The sequence below is a fragment of the Bubalus kerabau genome, chromosome 11 (assembly GCF_029407905.1).
Source record: "Bubalus kerabau isolate K-KA32 ecotype Philippines breed swamp buffalo chromosome 11, PCC_UOA_SB_1v2, whole genome shotgun sequence".
NCBI classification, from domain to species: domain Eukaryota; kingdom Metazoa; phylum Chordata; class Mammalia; order Artiodactyla; family Bovidae; genus Bubalus; species Bubalus kerabau.
This window is the reverse complement of record NC_073634.1, coordinates 96,999,310-97,018,343: the sequence shown is the minus strand read 5'-3', so window position 1 is coordinate 97,018,343 and position 19,034 is coordinate 96,999,310. Positions and strand designations below refer to the sequence as shown.

Here is a 19,034-nt window from a genome sequence, read left to right as displayed (position 1 = left end):
TATAAAACTATGGCAGATAAATAATAGTATTCATTTTTATTTGCAAAGCACTTTACATATTACAAAGTTCTTTTACATCCATTATCTAATTCAGTCCTCAAAGTAACCCTGTGAAGGATGAAGGGATTATTATAAATAGAAGAAACTAAGCCCTTACAAAATGTTGTCAATTAGTAACAGAATCACAGATTCTCTGTTCAGAGTTCATTTTACATATCATGATTCCCTTACTACCTAAATTTTGAAGAAAAGACAAATGACTCATTTATAGTCTAGAACATTCCTTGCGTCTGCAAAATATATTAATAATATGTATATTTAATATAAAACTTTAACCTGAAATGGAAAAAGTACACAAAAATGAACACAAATGACTTACAAAGTCATTCGTAAAATTTTAAAATTTTTTCATAATTCCATGATTCTCCCCATCCTTAAACTTCCCCAAATCTCCTCATACAGCAATAAATTCTGGTTTGTCAATAATTTATTTCACAAGTCTTTTATGATACAAAAACACAAAGTCAGTAAAATTCCTACAACATCATCAAAAGCTGATGTTTTAATCAAACCTTTTGATTAAAAGCTGAGGAAACTCCCAGAAATCACTATACTACCTGGGAACTCATAACCCTGTTGCTTCATTTTCAAGTTCAAAGAGGTGAAGAGTAAATGCATTTAATAGTACAAAAAAATTCAAGTTTCCCCAATCCTTAAAATACTGAGACCATTATTCAAGTAAAAAGGAAAAGTCATTTAAAAGGCTCAAAAAAGTATTTTGCCAGCAATAAACCTTAAAGAAAATCCTTTTCAAAATGTGATTTAGGGTAAGAATTAACTGGTCCATGAAAAATGCAAATAGCCATTCTGCTGTAAGACAATTTTTTCATTAAAGTGGAATAATTGTCCTTTTGTAATTGCTTTTCCACTCTAAGAGCAAAAAACACACTTTCAGTGAAATCATTGTATTAAAAACACAATTAATTACAGATACAATTGGTATAGTCTCATTTTTAAATTTCCTATGAAATAATTTCAACACAATCACAAAAAGCTTACACTTCCTCCGGTATTAGTCATATACCATATAAAGTTAAATAGGCTGTCTTGCCAAAGCCTAGGGTGACTGAATCTAATACTTTTTATCATTCTCAACCAGTTAAAACTGGTATTTAAACAAAATGTCATTAAATGTTGCAATAAATAGGCCAGGATGAAAAGGTTACTTATAAATACATATGAACTGCAAATGTATCACACAGAAACTGCCCCAAGACTGTATGACTGTATCCAGACACATCTCTTCTCCCCAGCATGCACATACCACAAAAAAACAAAAATTTAAAAGCAGTATAGATAACGAATATGAGAACAGAATTGATACCTGGAAGAAACCTTAGCCTTTATAAGGTCCAACTGGAAAGACACCTGATATTAAGCAAGCCTCATGGCGGGTTGGGGGTGGTGGTGGTGCTTTGTTTTTCTTTAAAATTACTATATCTACTTAATTTCTACTTTAGTTTTAGGCTGAGACATTGATAGAGGTTCTAATCTGGGGGAGGGGGGACCTCTGACAACATCTAAATTTGGTATTAGGGAAAAAATATAAAAATCTATTAACAAAAGCTCTTATTAAAAGAACTGCTGCCTTTCCAGTCATTAAAATATCAGCGTGATTAGCCATTTCCAGAAAATTAAACAGATTTCCTCATCTCCATGAAATTTCCACAAAATCTTTACCAAAAACCTGTTTCTCTAAGACAGAACGCTACTGCAAGAAAAAATTAAAAGGGCTGAGTCCTCCCAAAAGTAAAAACTGATGCTAACTGACTAGTAGACTTGACATCAGTTTTTTATACAAATTAATCTTTACGATTACCATATTGGTAGAACTAAAAACTGACAAGCAAACTGTGCCAATTTGAACAGTTTACATTCTTTAATATATACATGAAAAAGGGAAATTAAAAAAAAAAAATCTGTGCCACTTAAATAAAGGGAAATAATATACAGCTATTTTTCAGAATCTAACAGAAAAGGTTTTCTACTTCAAATGGCAACTTAACAAAGCCACTGTTAACATAACTCGCAATTTCAATATGAGTTCTAAATTTTGAAATAATTCAGAACCAAATTTTCAAGGTTTTGGGAAGAACTCAGAATCTGAAGTTTAAATGTTTATGCTAATACTTGTTCTCCTAAAAATAAAAACGCTTAAGTAGAATGATTTTGAGGTTAAATCAAATCTCTAAAATCTAACATCATAAGAATGCTATCCTTTATTTCAAATCTGTTAGATTTTAGAGATTTGATTTAACCTCAAAATCATTCTACTTAAGCGTTTTTATTTTTAAGAGAACAAGTATTAGCATAAACATTTAAACGTAATGATGGACAACCAAACCGTATCTGTCTGTTTTATAAATATCCATATCCTTTCCTGGACTCAAAAATCCACTTTAACCCGTTTCCCTTCGTTTTCTTCTATCTTCCATCTCACTGCACACTATTGTCACATTCCTATTACAACATCTAGCCAAAGGCAGAGATCATGTAAGTTCCCTGAAGACTTCCAAAACATTAAAACCAGCAGAAAGCAGAGGAAATACTTTATGCCTGGAGCTGCTGGGAAATCCTTCTTTCCTTTTAGAAAAATAAACCTCTTGCTCTAAACATAACCACTTTGAGAAACAAAACAGTACTATACATACAAATACACAGCACTCTCAATTACTAATTCTATAGATATTGTTAGTATTTTGACTGGAAAAAAAAAAAAAAAAAGCCTATTTGAGCAAATGAACTGTAACCCAATGATGTTTGTTTTTTTTCCCAGAAAGAGAATAGCAATGGAGATTTAATCAGAACTTCTCTCATCCCTTAACACTAAATATGGATTTCTTAACACTAGCTGAAAGAATGCTTGTAAAAAGAATTAGTCGCTACTTGATTAGATGATTCCATTTAACTACAAAGAGAACACCTCAATCAATGCCTTCTATTTAAAAAAAAAAGAACTAGCTAAATGTATAGTGTATTTTCTGACTCAAGTTGCTTAGGACACTTTCTTCCTGATATTCTAATATTTCAAAAGGTCTCTAGATAAAAAGAGCAGAGAAACTAAAGATACATTTTAATGTGTTTTCACCATTATAAAAGTGGAGGACATCAGCCTGTCATTTAATTATTTTTCAGGTTATTAAAATGCATTTGGCTATAAAGGAAAAATCTAACTCAAATATTCTTAACACACACATATACAAAGGCATGGGCAAAAATACTAGAACACAATCACTTTTAGTACATACATCTCTTTAGGTCTCAGTGAAGGATGGCACAAAATATATCTTAGTTTTTTATATAAATTATATAATTTGACTGCACTTTTGCTTCACAATTCAACAAACAAATTTAAAATTAATGTTTAAGTTTTCACATTATTCACTGCATTGAGAATTTTCTCAAGAGAATAAGACAAAACATTCGGCTTTCTGAATGGCAGTATGGAAACCTGCAGCATAGTTACACTGTGACATACATGAAGAATTCATCACTGAATTACTACACAGTTAATTCATCACTGTATTTTAATATTCCTGTTAAATTAATTGTACATGAAGCCTAAACAGCTAGAAAGAACCCAAAAAAGCAACAAGAAAACAAAGACTTTGAAAAATGCTGACGCTTTTCACAACCAGGTTCAGTCATGCCAGCTGGAGAGGTGTTAGATATGGCTTTATTCATTTTTAAGTCTGAGAAATACAGTTACTTCCATGACATTATGAACAGCAATTTATCCTCATGGTCCTGATTTTTCTAATTCAAAAGCATTAAAAAAAAATCATTTCTGCAAACTTAACAAGGTATTTTGGATGGATCACTTGTTAGCTATTGCTTAGAATCAAATTATTAAATTATTTTGTCCCATATTTCCCGGAGAACTAGAAATACAAAAAGATAAAAAGGAAACACACACACACAAAACACACAGCAACCCAATATTTGAACCACTTCAGACATGAAATCCATTAAGAGGGCCTTTGCTCCGAACTGTGTAAGGGTCCTTAGCTACCATCTGACTTGCACAAGAAGTACACATGGCCCCTGATAGGCGCTTTAGGCCTCTTTGGAAGACACTGTTGGAAAGACTATAAATGACACAGTTGCAGAAACTATTACTAATAGCAAGCCAGGTGGTCAAGAAGGATGCAAAGCGGTTGCTGTGGCCAGTAGAGCTCTCCAATAAGAAGTAGATGATGTATGGCAACCAGAGGATGTAAAATACACTAGTAATTCGGAATAGGACCATGGCATAACGCTTATCAGAACAAGCCTGCACCTCCCCAGTCTCCCCACTCTGGCTGCTGAAGCGGGCTTGCCTTTCGTTGATTTCCTTTGTGTGCTGTTGGCAGATGCGGAAGATGTTGAAATAGGTGAAGCACACAATGAGGGCTGCTGGGGCATACAACATCATCACGATGAACAGGGTGAAGTAGGGGTCGGTGTGCCAGGACTCTGCACACCACTGAAACACATCTCCATGATATCCAGGTTTGCCCCAGTGGAAAAAGGAAGGCAGGAAGACCAGGGTGGAATATAGCCAAATCAGGAAAATACACAGACGTAGTCTCCAGGGCGTAACCAGGGTATTATAGGTTAAAGGTTTAGTGATAGCAATATATCTATCAATGCTGATACAGGCCAGAGAGGCCATGGAGACACTCTTCAGAACTGATACTACAAAACCAAATACCTGGCAAGTCAAGGACTCCTCTACTGGAAGCGGGTGGTGGAGGAGTGATAAAGAAGGGACCAGGCAGCTTACTCCAACCAAGAGGTCAGCATATGCCATAGTCTGGATAAAGTAACTTGTAGTATGGTGGTTCAACAAAGGTGCACAGTGAAATACAAAAATCACAATGATGTTGCCAGAAATAATTAACACAGTTAAAAAGACAATAATCAATACTTCCAAAAGGCAAAAATTGACAGTTTCCAAGTAGCCAAATGCCAAAAGGCAAAAAGAGTGGCTGCTCTGATTACCATCCAAGGTAGAGTTCATCTTGAGCTCAGGAGTGATCTTTTACTTCATGCTGCCGCTTGGCTGCTGCCAACAGTTCAAAGGAGCAGCTGCTGTCATTGCGGTCAGCTCTGTGTGTCTGCAATAATGCCCGAGGAGCCTTAGTCCCCAAGCTCGCGATGCTGCCGCTCTGGTGCATTGCCTGCAGTGTAATTCCCCTTTAAATCCTCCTTGGAATAGGGAGAACCAGCAGCAGTTGTCTGGCCAGTCCCAGATGTGGCCATAGTACCAGGTTTACCATACACATAGCACCAGGGGAGTAAGGCAAACTCTGGGTACAAGGTCTTCAGCCAGTGAGGGTGGGGGGCAGGGGCAGAAGAGAAGGGAGGAAGGCTAGGACTTCAGCAAGAGTTGTAATGAGTCTCCTCTGAACAGCTGACAGAAGAAAAGGAGAGAGCGTTTTACATTTTGTATCCAATGCCCTAATCAAGAACCTGGCTAGCTCAAGCTGGTATCCCACCTCCCACTCCATCCCACCCCACCCAGGTCAACTATTCACGCCTACCCTCAGCAGCACCCCCACATAAATGGTTCTTACTTTACAGAGGAGGTGCAGCAAGAGCAGTCTTTCATGACCAACATAAAGCAAAATCAATCGCCAGTCAGATCAATCTAACCCCATTTCCTTTCTTTTGAGCTTTTCAGGGGAGAAAAGGAATCTACTTTACCATTTAATTACCACTAATAAAATTAGCCAAGATAACAATTTTTTTTTATTGATTCCAATATTTTGCCTCTTAGAAAACATTTCAATAGCATTGATCTATCTAGCTCAATTTCCGAGTATTACCTGTAATTCTGCATGCTGCAATCCAAACAAAAGCCACAGAACATCCTTAGCAGAAAGCCTTGCAAAGCAGGAATGTGCCACAGCCTCGTTTACTGCAGAACTGAGACACAGAGGGAGGGGATAAAGGAGGAGGAGGAGAAATAGGGAGAAGAGGGGGCTTGGGAAAAGGAAGAGGCGGGGGAGGGGAAAGAAGAAAACGCCCGGGTGCGCACACAGGCTCTGGCATCTTTAGCAGCTCATTAGAATTCACTGCCAGAGAAATGCTCCCCGATTTCCAGACTGCACAGTGAGGGGATAACTTAATACGCCTGCAGTGCAGCGTCTGAAAGCTGTTTCCTCGTCGGTCTGGAACCCCCCTCTTCGTAGATGAGTGGAATTTAGACTGCCAGTAAGAAGAGGAGGTAGTAACCAGGACTGAGTGCAAGCCGAGAATTAGACTGAAATACACTGCCAGAGGGCTAACGGTGAGAGGAAATTCCTATTTTCTTGTAGCATTTCCCACAGAACAAAGAGCAATGTTAAAGAATGAAAGTATGTTAACAGAGCATGACAACTGAAGAATCAAAATCCAGCACCAGAAGTTCTAGCTAGAAGACTACATATTTGGCATTAATTTCTTCTCATGGTTCACTATATCCGGATCAGTTTTAAGAAACATGACCAAAATAACAAAAGCAAATTTAAAAATTAGGTCTTTAAGAGAAAAAAAAACAAAGAAAATCCCATCCATTCCAAATACTGCAGAAACAGCACACACAAAGAAGAATTACACTGTTCCTATATTCAACACTATCGTCTGGTTGAAATGTCATAACTTGCTTCTAGTTTGCTGTGAAGTGGTATATATACAAACAAAAGATGGGCAAGTAAATGCACCCATAATTACAGGAAGTTTCATGGTACAAACTAGCTTTGTATCTTAGAACACACAATCTTGTCTGTGCCTACTAACACAAATTGGGATTGTACTGTGGCATTTCAGATGATGTCAAATGAGCACAATTTTCAGCTAACTGGGAGTGTCAAATTATGACAATTTTTAGTTAATTGTGTATTTTTAGTATCTTTCCTCCCAGGTATCTTTGGACTCTCAGTTCATTCTTCTAAGTTTCACATAACTCAGTAGAGTAAAATAAACAAATGTTGACATCTGAAAACATTTCAGAAGGTCTGCATACCGGGATGGAGATGTATCTTATGAGATCCAACTTTCATTTTTTGTTTGCTTCACACACATGCTTTCTCACTACAGGCAATGGTTACTCACCATCAGAATTCAATTACATTTTAAGATCTGAAGCACTGTGCTTATTACACAAAGGCAAGGAACTAAAGCCTATTAAGCATAAGTTTGATAGCTTAATCGACAGGTCTTACTGGAAAAGATGGCAAAGTATGTCAAAAGGACCCGTGACACTGAACTCCCATCGGTTCAAATCCTTGCTCCCTTGCTCTATTATCACTTAGCTTCTCTTGGCTTCAGTTTCATCACCTTCAAAATGAAGATCATACTCTCTATTTCATGAGATTGTTGAGAAATAAAGCAGATGGTGTACACAAAAGGTTTACCAATATCTAAGAAACAGGAGGTATATAACTTTATTTTCTTCTCAAACAACTCAAACAGCCTTCCTAGTCTGTGTTTTCCCACTAGTCACGTTGTGCTGCTTGAGGCTTGGGCTCTTCTGAATCCTAAGGTGCCCTCTCTCACTGTGACTGCCTAGTTCTAAGGGTGGTAACAACAGTCATTTGGCTACACTGCTGCCCTGCATTCCTCAAATACACTGAGACTGTACATACGTAGGCAAGAAGGAATGATGATATGGCATTAAAAAATTATTCCCATTAGACAGGTAACTTCTCTGCCTATGTCTCCAGATCTGATTTCACTCCTGAGTTCTCTTTTCCATCCACAATTTGCCTACTGGTCACACATCTTCTACTTGGATGTCTTATAGAGACTTCAACCATAGCACATCCAACAATTAAATACATTTTTCCTACCAAATAAACCTCTTTTTTCCCCTGAGATTTCCCCAAGCACTCAGGTATGAACTCGGGAATCATCTTGACCACTCTCTCCCTTAATATACCATTCTTACTCACCATATCTTGGGAATCTATTTCTATAATGGCTCTCAAATTCATTTCCCCTTTTAGTTTTTAATATTTGGGGCTATCATTACATATTTTCTGTACTTCTTGTTCATTTTTCTAATCTGTTCATTTCTGCTTGTTAAATATCCATCAGCACATGCTTTATTAGGGTTATTATGAACTCCATTATGCAAGAAGAGTCTATGGTTCCGAATGACTTTCCAGTCTGATCTCACTAGTCTAAATCCCCCAAATACCTTGCTGTCCAGCCAAACCAGATTACCCACTACTCTCTACATTTGACGTAGACTTTATTTCTGATCTCCCTATTTTGAGTGCTTAATAAATATTGACTTAAAAAAGAATAATTTCTGAGACTTACATTTCAATAAATGGCAAAACCATTTGCCAAAGCTAAGAGTCCACGTTTTTCTAACTACTTGTAATTTGGGCATGTAACTTATTCTCTTTTTCCATCTCAGGTTTCTCATATATAAAATTAGGTAGTTATGCTGATATAAACAGCTGTTACATTAACTGATAGCTTTAAAGAATTTAAAATGCTATAAAAATGCAATGAAACCAACAAGCTGTTACAATACCATTAGTAAAATAGTAGTGCTTTCAATTTTGCTTCTGTTTTAATAAAACCACTCTAGGAGCAGCTATAATCAAAATATTTGTGTGTACGTGAGCACACGTGTTCAGTCACTCAGTTGTGTCCTGACTCTGTGACCCCATGAACTGAAGCCCACCAGGCTCCTCTGTCCATGGAATACTCAAGGCAAGAATACTGGAGCAGGTTGCCATTTCCTACTTCAAGGATCGAACCCGCATCTTTTTCGTCTCCCGCATCGGCAGGCGGATTCTTTACCATGGCCACCTGGGAAGCCCTCAAAATATTCATACTAGAAACTAAATAAAAATAATCAGTTAAGAGTTATATGTTTTACTTTGGATTAAAACAAACCACTTTTTTTAGAGGACAGCAATTATTAATAAGGGAAAGCAATAAATCTGTGTCTTCACAAAAATTCATCCATACATTTCCCTTTTAAAATAATGTAGTTGTATGATGTATTTAGTAAGAGTATTTCTGTATATATGACTGAAAGAAAATACATTAAAAATCAATTCTACTTTTCATTGGATAATGGGATTACAAATGATTTTTTTTCTTTATGGTTTTATGTTTTGTGAATTTGCTAATTTCTATGTGCTATTTTTATACACAGATAAAAAAGACAGCCAAAGTAATATATAAATATAACATGTCCTTTTTGGTAAAACTGACAAAAAAACCTGGCTGCATGATGTCCTCCCAGAGCCACGCTGAACAGACAATGCCAGGTTAAGTCAGCTGCCTCACAGGCTCAGCTCATCTGGCCTTATGCCATCACTGCACCATGCCTTCAGACAGCCCTTGGTACTCAATTTCTTCATAATGGACTCTGATGGCCTCAGTGACAAATTCTTACAGAATGACAAAGTAACTTGATGAAACATGTAAAATTGTTAATATTTAACAAAGCTAGTGGAGGTGATGAAATTCCAGTTGAGCTATTTCAAATTCTAAAAGTTGATGCTGTGAAAGTGGTACATACTCAATATGCCAGCAAACCTAGAAAACTCAGCAATGGCCACAGGACTGGAAAAGGTCAGTTTTCATTCCAATCCCACTGAAAGGCAATGCCAAAGAATGTTCAAACTACCACACAATTGCACTCATTTCACATGCCTACAATGCGGGAGGACCCAGGTTCGATGCCTGGGTCGGGAAGATCCCCTGGAGAAGGAAATGGCAACCCACTCCAGTACTCTTGCCTGGAAAATCCCATGGACTGAGGAGCCTGGTAGGCTACAGTCCATGGGGTTGCAAAGAGTTGGACACGACTGAGCGACTTCACTTCATACTTCACATACTAGCAAAATAATGTTCAAAATTCTCCAAGCCAGGCTTCAACAGTTCGTGAAACGTGAACTTCCAGATGTTCAAGCCGGATTTAGAAAAGGCAGAGGAACCAGAGATCAAATTGCCAACATCTGCTGGATCATCGAAAAAGCAAGACAGTTCCAGAAAAACATCTACTTTTGCTCATGAGTGTCAGTGGTGGCCTGCTACAGGGTTGGGGGTACTGAGTGCAGCAGTGCCTAAACGGGACCTTTTGAAGGAGGTTGCCATTATCTTCATTACCTTCACCATAGTTTGGCCTCAGGTAAGGAGGAGGAATGGCAACCCACTCCAGTATTCTTGCCTGGAAAATTTCATGGATGGAGCCTGGTAGGCTACAGTCCATGGGGTCCAAAAAAGGGTCAGACATGACTGAGGGACTTCCCTTCACTTCACTTCAAGGAGGCCTGAGGCCAAGCAACAGGGAGGGAACACAGCCCCGCCCATCAACAGAAAATTGTGGATTAAAGAATTACTGAACTTGGCCCCACCCATCAGAACAAGACCCAGTTTCCACCTCAGTCAGTCTCTCCCATCAGGAAGCTTTTATCCATCAGAGGACAGACAGAATGAAAACCACAATCACAGAAAACTAATCAAACTGATCATATGGAACACAGCCTTGTCTAGCTCAATGAAACTGAACCATGCCGTGTAGGGCCACAAAACATGGTCCACTGGAGAAGGGAATGGCAAACCACTTCAGTATTCTTGTCTTGAGAACCCCGTGAACAGTTATGAAAAGGCAGTTATGACACTGAAAGATGAACTCCCCAGGTTGGCAGGTGACCAATATGCTACTGGAGAAGAGAAGAGAAATAGCTTCAGAAGGAATGAAGAGACAGAGCCAAAGCAAAAACAACACCCAGTTGTGGATGTGATGGGTGATGGAAGTAAAGTCCGATGCTCTAAGAGCAATATCGCATAGGAACCTGGAATGTTAGGTCCATGAATCAAGGCAAACTGGAAGTGGTCAAAAAGGAGATGGCCAAGAGTGAACAATGACATTTTAGGAATCAGCGAACTAAAATGGACTGAAATGGGTGAATTTAACTCAGATGACCATTATACATACTACTGTGGGCAGGAATCCCTTAGAAGAAATGGAGTAGCCATCACAGTTCACAAGAGTCTGAAATGCAGTACTTGGATGCAATCTCAAAAACGACAGAATGATCTCTGTTCATTTTCAAGGCAAACCATTCAATATCACAGTAATCCAAGTCTATGCCCCGACCAGTAATGCTGAAGAAGTTGAACAGTTCTATGAAGACCTATAGGACCTTCTGGAACTAACCCCAAAAAGATGTCCTCTTTGTTATAGGGGACTGGAATGCAAAAGTAGAAGTCAAGAGCTACCTGGAGTAACACGCAAATTTGGCCTTGGAGTACAAAGTGAACCAGGTCAAAGACTAACCGTTTTGCCAAGAGAATGCACTGGTCATAGCAAACACCCTCTTCCAAAAACACAAGAGAAGACTCTACATATGGACATCACCAGATGGGTCAATACTGAAATCAGATTGATTATACTTACCAGGGGCTATGCATTGTATTAAGTGTATTAAGTGTTTATTAAGTACGTAAAACTAACAACTCAACAAATAAGATATTATTATTATACCATTTTACACACAGTAAACAAAAGTTTAATGCTAAATCGCCCAATGTCAACGGCCTAAATATAGAACCAGAATTTGAATCGAGACAATCTACCTTTAGATGGACACTAAATCACTCTGCATACTGCCTTCCAAACCTGAATATATGATGTGCCTCTTAAAATGCTTAAATGACTTCCTATTGCCTGAGGTATTAAATATGCCTTATTTAAGCTTTCTAAGATCTGGCTCCTACCCACCTACTTTCATACACTATGAAACTGCCAAGCTCTTTCTCATCCTCGAGAACATGTTTTTAACTTTTAACATCACACATGCCATGCAGTCCCCCATCCTATCCCAATAATCACCCTCTCTCGATAATTTACGAACACGAGTTCATAGATGAAACTCTTAGATGAAAAGTTCTTGTCATTTGCTGCACAACAATATGTATTTTCTTATCTATAACCCTCATGCAACTTTATTGCAATTGGTTAGTTAACTGTCTACTTTAGATTATAGATTCCCCTAAACCAAAAAACAGGTACATTTTATTTACGGGCATATCCGTAAGACCTTAACACACAGGCTGACACACAGCAGGCTTTCAAAGGTATTTCTGACTGACTGAATAAGAAATACCTATAATACAACAGGCAATTCTGTTTTTGGACACGAAGACCTTTCAAGTGAAATTCTAGTATGACAACAACTTAATTCACTGGTAATTATTAGGTTGATACATAATAAATTGAATTATAGTCTCATAACATAAAAAGATCTTGAAAACTGCCTGGACAGATACGACTTACAGAAACTCAAGAGGGTACATGAATTTACCAAGACAGGATATGGAGACTTAAAAATTACTTTCACAAAGAACAATTTAAAGGAACAGTGTCTTAGACATTAGAATGCTATAACAAAAATACCACAGACTGAATTGCCTATGAACAACAAATTTATTTCTCATCGTTCTGGACACTGAAAAGTCCAAGACCAAGGTGGCGGCAGATTGAGTATCTGGTGAGAACCCATAGATATTTTACACTGTGTCCTCACAGGACAGAAGGGGCAAGGGAGCTTTCTAGGGTCTTTTTTAATAAGGATACTAATCCCATTCATGAGGGCTCCACCTCCTTGATCTATTTCCTCTCAAAGGTCCCACCTCCAAACATCATCACACTGTTGAGGGTACGGGGTGTTAGGGATTTCAATATATGAACTTTGGGGAGACATGAACATTCAAAACTACAGCAGACCTACTACAGCAACTGCTATATGGGAACAGATAATAAAGTTCTAAAAGTCCCCCGACAATCTGTTTTCTTACAAAATCAGATAGCAAGAGCACTGAATTGTGAAACAGTAGAATCATGGGCTATTTTGGGGGCAGGTCTCAAACGTGCTATTTCATTTTTCCAGAATGTTAAAGCTTAAAAGAAGCTCAACCATGTACTTCAGCAACTTCATTTCACAGAAAAGGAAATTAATAGTCACAGGTGCAGAACTTCATTTGAGTTCATATAAGCCAGTGGCAGAGCTGACACTAGTACTCATGCCGCCTAACTTCATGGCCAGTGCTTTATTTGCTAACTTGCTACCTTTTTGTTTAGTATCAACAGGAGGTTCTCATCATTAAAGCTTATTGAAACCTTCAGTTCAGTTCAGTCGCTCAGTCGTGTCTGACTCTGCGACCCCATGAACTGCAGCACACGAGGCCTCCCTGTCCATCTCATCCTCTGTCGTCCCCTTCTCCTCCTGCCCCCAATCCCTCCCAGCATCAGTCTTTTCCAATGAGTCAACTCTTTGCATGAGGTGGCCAAAGTACTGGAGTTTCAGCTTTAGCATCAATCCTTCCTAAGTACACCTAGGACTATTAATCCTTAACTATTACCAAAACCACTAGAAAGATTTTTAATTAGAACAATCTGCAAAATATTGAAATTATAGTTAGATATTCAAATTAAAATTTTCCAGACTGGTAAAATGTCCAAAGACTTCCTTTGGACAATCAGAAACATAAATACTGATTATCTGGGCTTACTAATAGTTTAGGTTCTGGATAAAAGCCTGAAATTCACGGCAAAACGCCACTAAAATAACTAGAGAAAACAATGCAAACAGACTTCAGAGAAGACAAAGCTAACTAATGGAAGGAAAGAGAAACATTAGAATAGGGTGCTATTTCATTATTGTATTAAAAGAATCCTTTAAGGCAGCCTTTTGATGTAAATTTCTGGTACAAAGCAAAACAAAAGAGAGTCATTGATATAAAAGGTGAAAAATAACCAAAAGAAAGACGGACCAGAGGATGATTCTGGAAGGTGGAAACCAGAAAGTGCCCTATTTTTCCTCCATTCTAAATTCCAATTTATTTGACTCATCAGAACCAAGGAGCTGCAAATCTTATAGCTGGGAGTAAGAGAGGCCATCAGTTCAGATCAGATCAGTAGCTCAGTAGTGTCCGACTCTTCGCGACCCTATGAATCGCAGCATGCCAGGCCTCCCTGTCCATCACCAACTCCCGGAGTTCACTCAGACTCACGTCCATCGAGTCAGTGATGCCAGCCATCTCATCCTCTGTCGTCCCCTTCTCCTCCTGCCCCCAATCCCTCCCAGCATCAGGGTCTTTTCCAATGAGTCAACTCTTCGCATGAGGTGGCCAAAGTACTGGAGTTTCACCTTTAGCATCATTCCTTCCAAAGAATACCCAGGACTGATCTCCTTTAGGATGGACTGGTTGGATCTCCTTGCAGTCCAAGGGACTCTCAAGAGTCTTCTCCAACATCACAGTTCAAAAGCATCAATTCTTCAGCACTCAGCTTTCTTCACAGTCCAACTCTCACATCCATACATGACCACTGGAAAAACCATAGCCTTGACTAGATGGACCTTTGTTGGCAAAGTGATGTCTCTGCTTTTGAATATGCTATCTAGGTTGGTCATAACTTTCCTTCCAAGGAGTAAGCGTCTTTTAATTTCATGGCTGCAGTCACCATCTGTAGTGGTTTTGGAGCCCAGAAAAATAAAGTCTGACACTGTATGTATGAGGCCATATGAGTGGCTTATTTACTAGTTTCCTCCCCCTGCGTCTGACAAGCTCTAACTAGAGACTACGGTTGAGAAACCCTCTGTTAAGACCAGTAGGAAAAGAAAACAAAGAATCCAGCAGTATTTGGTCTACAGAAATTTATTCCATGAAGCCAAAGGTAGTTCAATATCAAGAAGTCTATTATATATTGATAATGTATCTACTTCATCAACAAATTAAAGAAAATCATATTTAAGTGCTGAAAAATTCCTTCATAAAATTTCAGTGTGTGTGTTAGTCACTCAGTCATGTTCGACTCTGAGACCCCACGGACTGCAGCCTTCCAGGCTCCTGTATCCATGGGATTCTCCAGGTTAAAAATACTGGAGTGGGTAGCCATTTTCTCCTCCAGGGGATCTTGTCGACCCTGGGATGGAACCTGGGTCGCCTGTAATTGCAGGCCGATTCTTTGCCATCTGAGCCACCAGGGAAGCCTGGTAGATATTTCAGTAGACATTCCTAATTAAAAAAAGCAAACTCTGGATAGAATAAATCACTTAAATCAAATAAAAAGTACTTCCAAAAAAAAAAAAAGCAACCCAACTGAATAGCATGCTTTCCAGAAGTCTGAAAAACTAAGATCATTTTAATTAAAATCAGGAACTCAATAGTGATGCTACTTATCACCATCATCATTAAACACTGTCTTAATGTTTCTATCAAATAGAAAAATAGGAAAATTTAGCAACCTGCATAAACAGTGAAAAAAGAAGTGAAACTTTTTGCTATTATCATATATCTGAAAATCTCAAAGGATGCTAGTATAAACAGGAGGATTAATCAAAATATCAAGAAGTACATGGATAGAGAATTAAAAAAAGTCTATTCTCTATTGTAGCAATTAGCTATTTAGAAATGGAAATCAGAAAAAAAAATTCCATTTGGTATAGCAAGAACACTCTAAGATAATTCTTAGGAATAAATTTAACTAAAGAGGAATAAAACATATATGAAAGAAGTGTTAACAAACATAAGATCTGGGCAAATGGAAAGACGTACTATATTCCCAGATGTAAATATATTATAACAATGTAACTTGTAACCTAAATTAATATATAAATTAAATGTAATTCAAACTAGAATCCTTATATAACCTTACAGGATGATGGTGAGACTGGAGAAAATGATTTTAAAGTTTATATGGAAAATTACATATGCAAAAATAGGTAAGAAAATTATTTGGGAAACAATAAAGAAAAAGACTTGCTTTACCAGATAATAGAACATAACTTAAAGTCTCCTTAACCAAAACCAAAACCGTACTAGTATAGGAACACATAAACATCAAATTGAACAAGCGCGAGATTAATCCTAGCATGTATGAGAATTTAAGATATAACAAAGATGGTAGTTCTACTCAGTAGGAAAATAGAAGTAGCACAACTGGTTAGCCATCTGGGAGAAAGTAAAATTGGACTGCTATCATATGCCATGTACAAAAATAAATTTCAGATGGATTAAAGATGTACAAATGTAACACATACAATAAAAATTTCACAAGGAAATGCTGAAAAGTACATTTACAAAATCTCAAGGTAGGATAAACCTCAACCAAGACACAATTTTCTACATAAAAATTGAAAATGTTTTGTATGGCATAAAACTATAAAGTCAATATAAATCTAAAATTCTAGAAAAGTATATAATGAAGTTACAAAGAATTAATATAGGTAATCATATAAAGTACTTATAAACTGACATCTTATAATTAATAGAAAAATATACAAAGAATACAAAGAGATAATTCATAGAAGAGCAAATCACTCAAATTTACTTGTAGTCAGGGAATTGCAAACTAAAGACATAATGGCATCATTTACATCCACTGACAGCAAAAATTATAGTGATATCGAATACTGTCTGGGATATGGGCTAATAGGCACTTTGCTACATTGCTGGTGGAACCATGAACTGCCACAGCCTTTCAGAGAAGCAAGCTGGATATAAGTAAATTACATACAAAAATTAAATAGCAAGTTTAAAAAAACGTATTACCCTCTGATCCAGTAACCACACTACTGAGACTATTCCATAAAAGTCAAAGATTTGGAACACTGTGTAAGGTTGTTTAGTAAACATCATTTAGAGACTGAAAATTGAAAACAAAATAAATGCCTAGCAATAGGAGAATGACTGAATAAAAAATTGCACTGATTTAGTCTATCTGGGTTTCTATAACAAAATACCACAGAACGGATGGCTTATGAACAGCAGAATTTCATTGCTCACCATTCTGGAGGCTGGAAGTCTAAGACCAGGGTGCCACACGGTTGGGCTCAGGTGAAGGCTCCCTTTCGGGTGGCGCACTGACAACTTCTAGTTGTGTCCTCACATGGTGGGAGGTGAGGGAGCTTTCCCTTGACTCTCTTATAAGGGTGCTAACCCTAGCATGAGGATTCTGCCCTCATGATCGAGTCATCTCCAGAAGGCCCTACTTTTTCAATATCACCTTGGTATAATGGATAAGTTCCAACATGAATTTTAAAGGACACCTTCAGATCATAGCACCTGTTATATGCAAGAATGTTCACAGCAACTTTATAAAAGCTAAAACAAGAAACAAAACATCTATAATACCAGAATAGATTTTTTAAAGTGTGATTTATTCATACAATGGAATATTTGCAGCAACTAAAAAAATGAAAACGAATAAAAAACGAACTATTGGGACTTTCCTGATGGTCCAGTGGTTAAGAATCTGCCTGCCAACGCAGAGGACATGGGTTTGACTCCTAGTCCGGGAAGATCCCATGTGTCTTGGACCAATTAAGCTAGTGGGCCACAACTACTGAGCCTGTGCTCTAGATCCCATGCTCCACAATGAGAAGCCACCCCACCGACAAGCCCAAGCACCGCAACCAGAAGAGTAGCCCTACTCACCACAACTAGAGAAAGCCTGCATGCAGCAACGAAGACCCAGTGCAGCCAAAAATGAATTTTTAAAAATCTTAAAAAAAAAAACAAAAAACTACTGATACACTCCCAAAATGGATGAGCAGAGAAAGTCAGATACAAACAAGTACATGCTACACGACTGTATCATTGTTTTTAAATGAAGTTCAAGAACAATCAAAACTAATTTAGAGAAAGAGAAGTCAGAACACAGTATTGGTTTTTCAGGGGTGGAGTAGGGGTGGTTACAACTAGACAGGGACAAAAACAACTTTTTGAAGTGATGGACATATTCTTTCTTTTGGTAGTGATCAGAGCAGTGTATTAACATGTAAAATGTCATCGAGCTGTAAATTTGTGTATTTAAGCCTATGTAAATCACAGCTTGCTGTAGAAATAAATTTAAAAATATGTAGTTTTACAACTCAAAAAAAAAACCAAAACCAGAGCAAATTTTAAAATGTCAATTACAGTGATAACTATTTCTAGGAAGACAGAAAAACCTAGTTTTATAGATATAGCCAATATATATCTTGTATTTAACCTATGTAACACTATAGAATAAAACAAAACAGCATCAACCAATATTATGATGGTTAAATAACTTGTACATTCTGATTACATGTCAGCAATTTAATATACATCTTTTAGAAAGCTTTTTAGTTTCTATCATCCACAGTAAGTTTAATGTGAAATATAAACTTGACATGACACCAGCATATATAAAACATTAATCAAATGTATTAGATATTGTTAAGAGCTGATCTTTTAACACATCATCTACCTACCAGGTTCTTCTTTGAGAAACAGGTATCACCATTTTCATGGAACCACAAAAAGAGAATATTCCATGTCTTTAAATTATCTGTATGAGTAGCCACACCAAAAATACTTAAGAAATAATTTTTGGCCAAACATTTCAAAGGACTTCAAAATGTTACAATTACCTAACAGGACTTGCAAATAAAAGAAAAAAATGAACTAGCTGTACCTTTGCTAGTCTCTCACACATTGCATACCCTGTTCTTCCATGTTTCCAATGATACTACGAGTACAACACTCTGCCATTCTTTCATGCCCGGTAAGGTCTTTTCTGAAACCCATCTTAAACATTATATTCCTGATAAACACTCTTCCTATCCCCCCATGCGGAATTAGTCACTCCTTTTGATGGTTTCTACTGTGCTTGTCCAGATTACCACACAACTTATGCTAACCGCTTTTGTCTGACTTCATAGCTCCAACACTGCGATTGTAATAGGCACTCAATAGAGTGGGTTCAACAATTACACTGACACAATCAAGGGAAGCAGAACATTAGTTCTTGAGAACATTTTTCTTGACGAAAAATATTTTGAGCAAATAAAAGTCATTATTCTGATGAGGAAAGATGTGACTTCATGTTCGAATTCTATCCTTACCTACAAAGTACTAAAAAAAAAAAAAAAAAAGTAGTTTTATATCAGTATTATTCACTTCTCATAAGGTTTTAATATATTTTTAAAAGAAGTCCTACTACTTTGTCA

General features: G+C 37.4%; 2 protein-coding genes across 10 annotated transcripts in view; both read right to left on the bottom strand.

Moving 5' to 3' along the window:
• The window catches only part of RABGAP1 (RAB GTPase activating protein 1), a 159,944-nt gene that overhangs the window by 70,994 nt on the left and 69,916 nt on the right, over window positions 1-19,034 (bottom strand). The window lies entirely within an intron of this gene.
• Window positions 3,086-14,842, bottom strand: GPR21 (G protein-coupled receptor 21). Its single transcript, XM_055541089.1, has 2 exons — window positions 5,871-14,842; window positions 3,086-5,455 (listed from the first exon to the last, which is right to left on the bottom strand). The coding sequence occupies exon 2, from the start codon at window positions 5,060-5,062 to the stop codon at window positions 4,013-4,015; it is 1,050 nt and encodes a 349-aa protein (XP_055397064.1). The 5' UTR covers window positions 5,063-5,455; window positions 5,871-14,842; the 3' UTR covers window positions 3,086-4,012.

Bases quoted from the DNA above. Each gene is read 5' to 3' on its own strand.
- GPR21 (XM_055541089.1), bottom strand. From the start codon at position 5,062: ATGAACTCTACCTTGGATGGTAATCAGAGCAGCCACTCTTTTTGCCTT.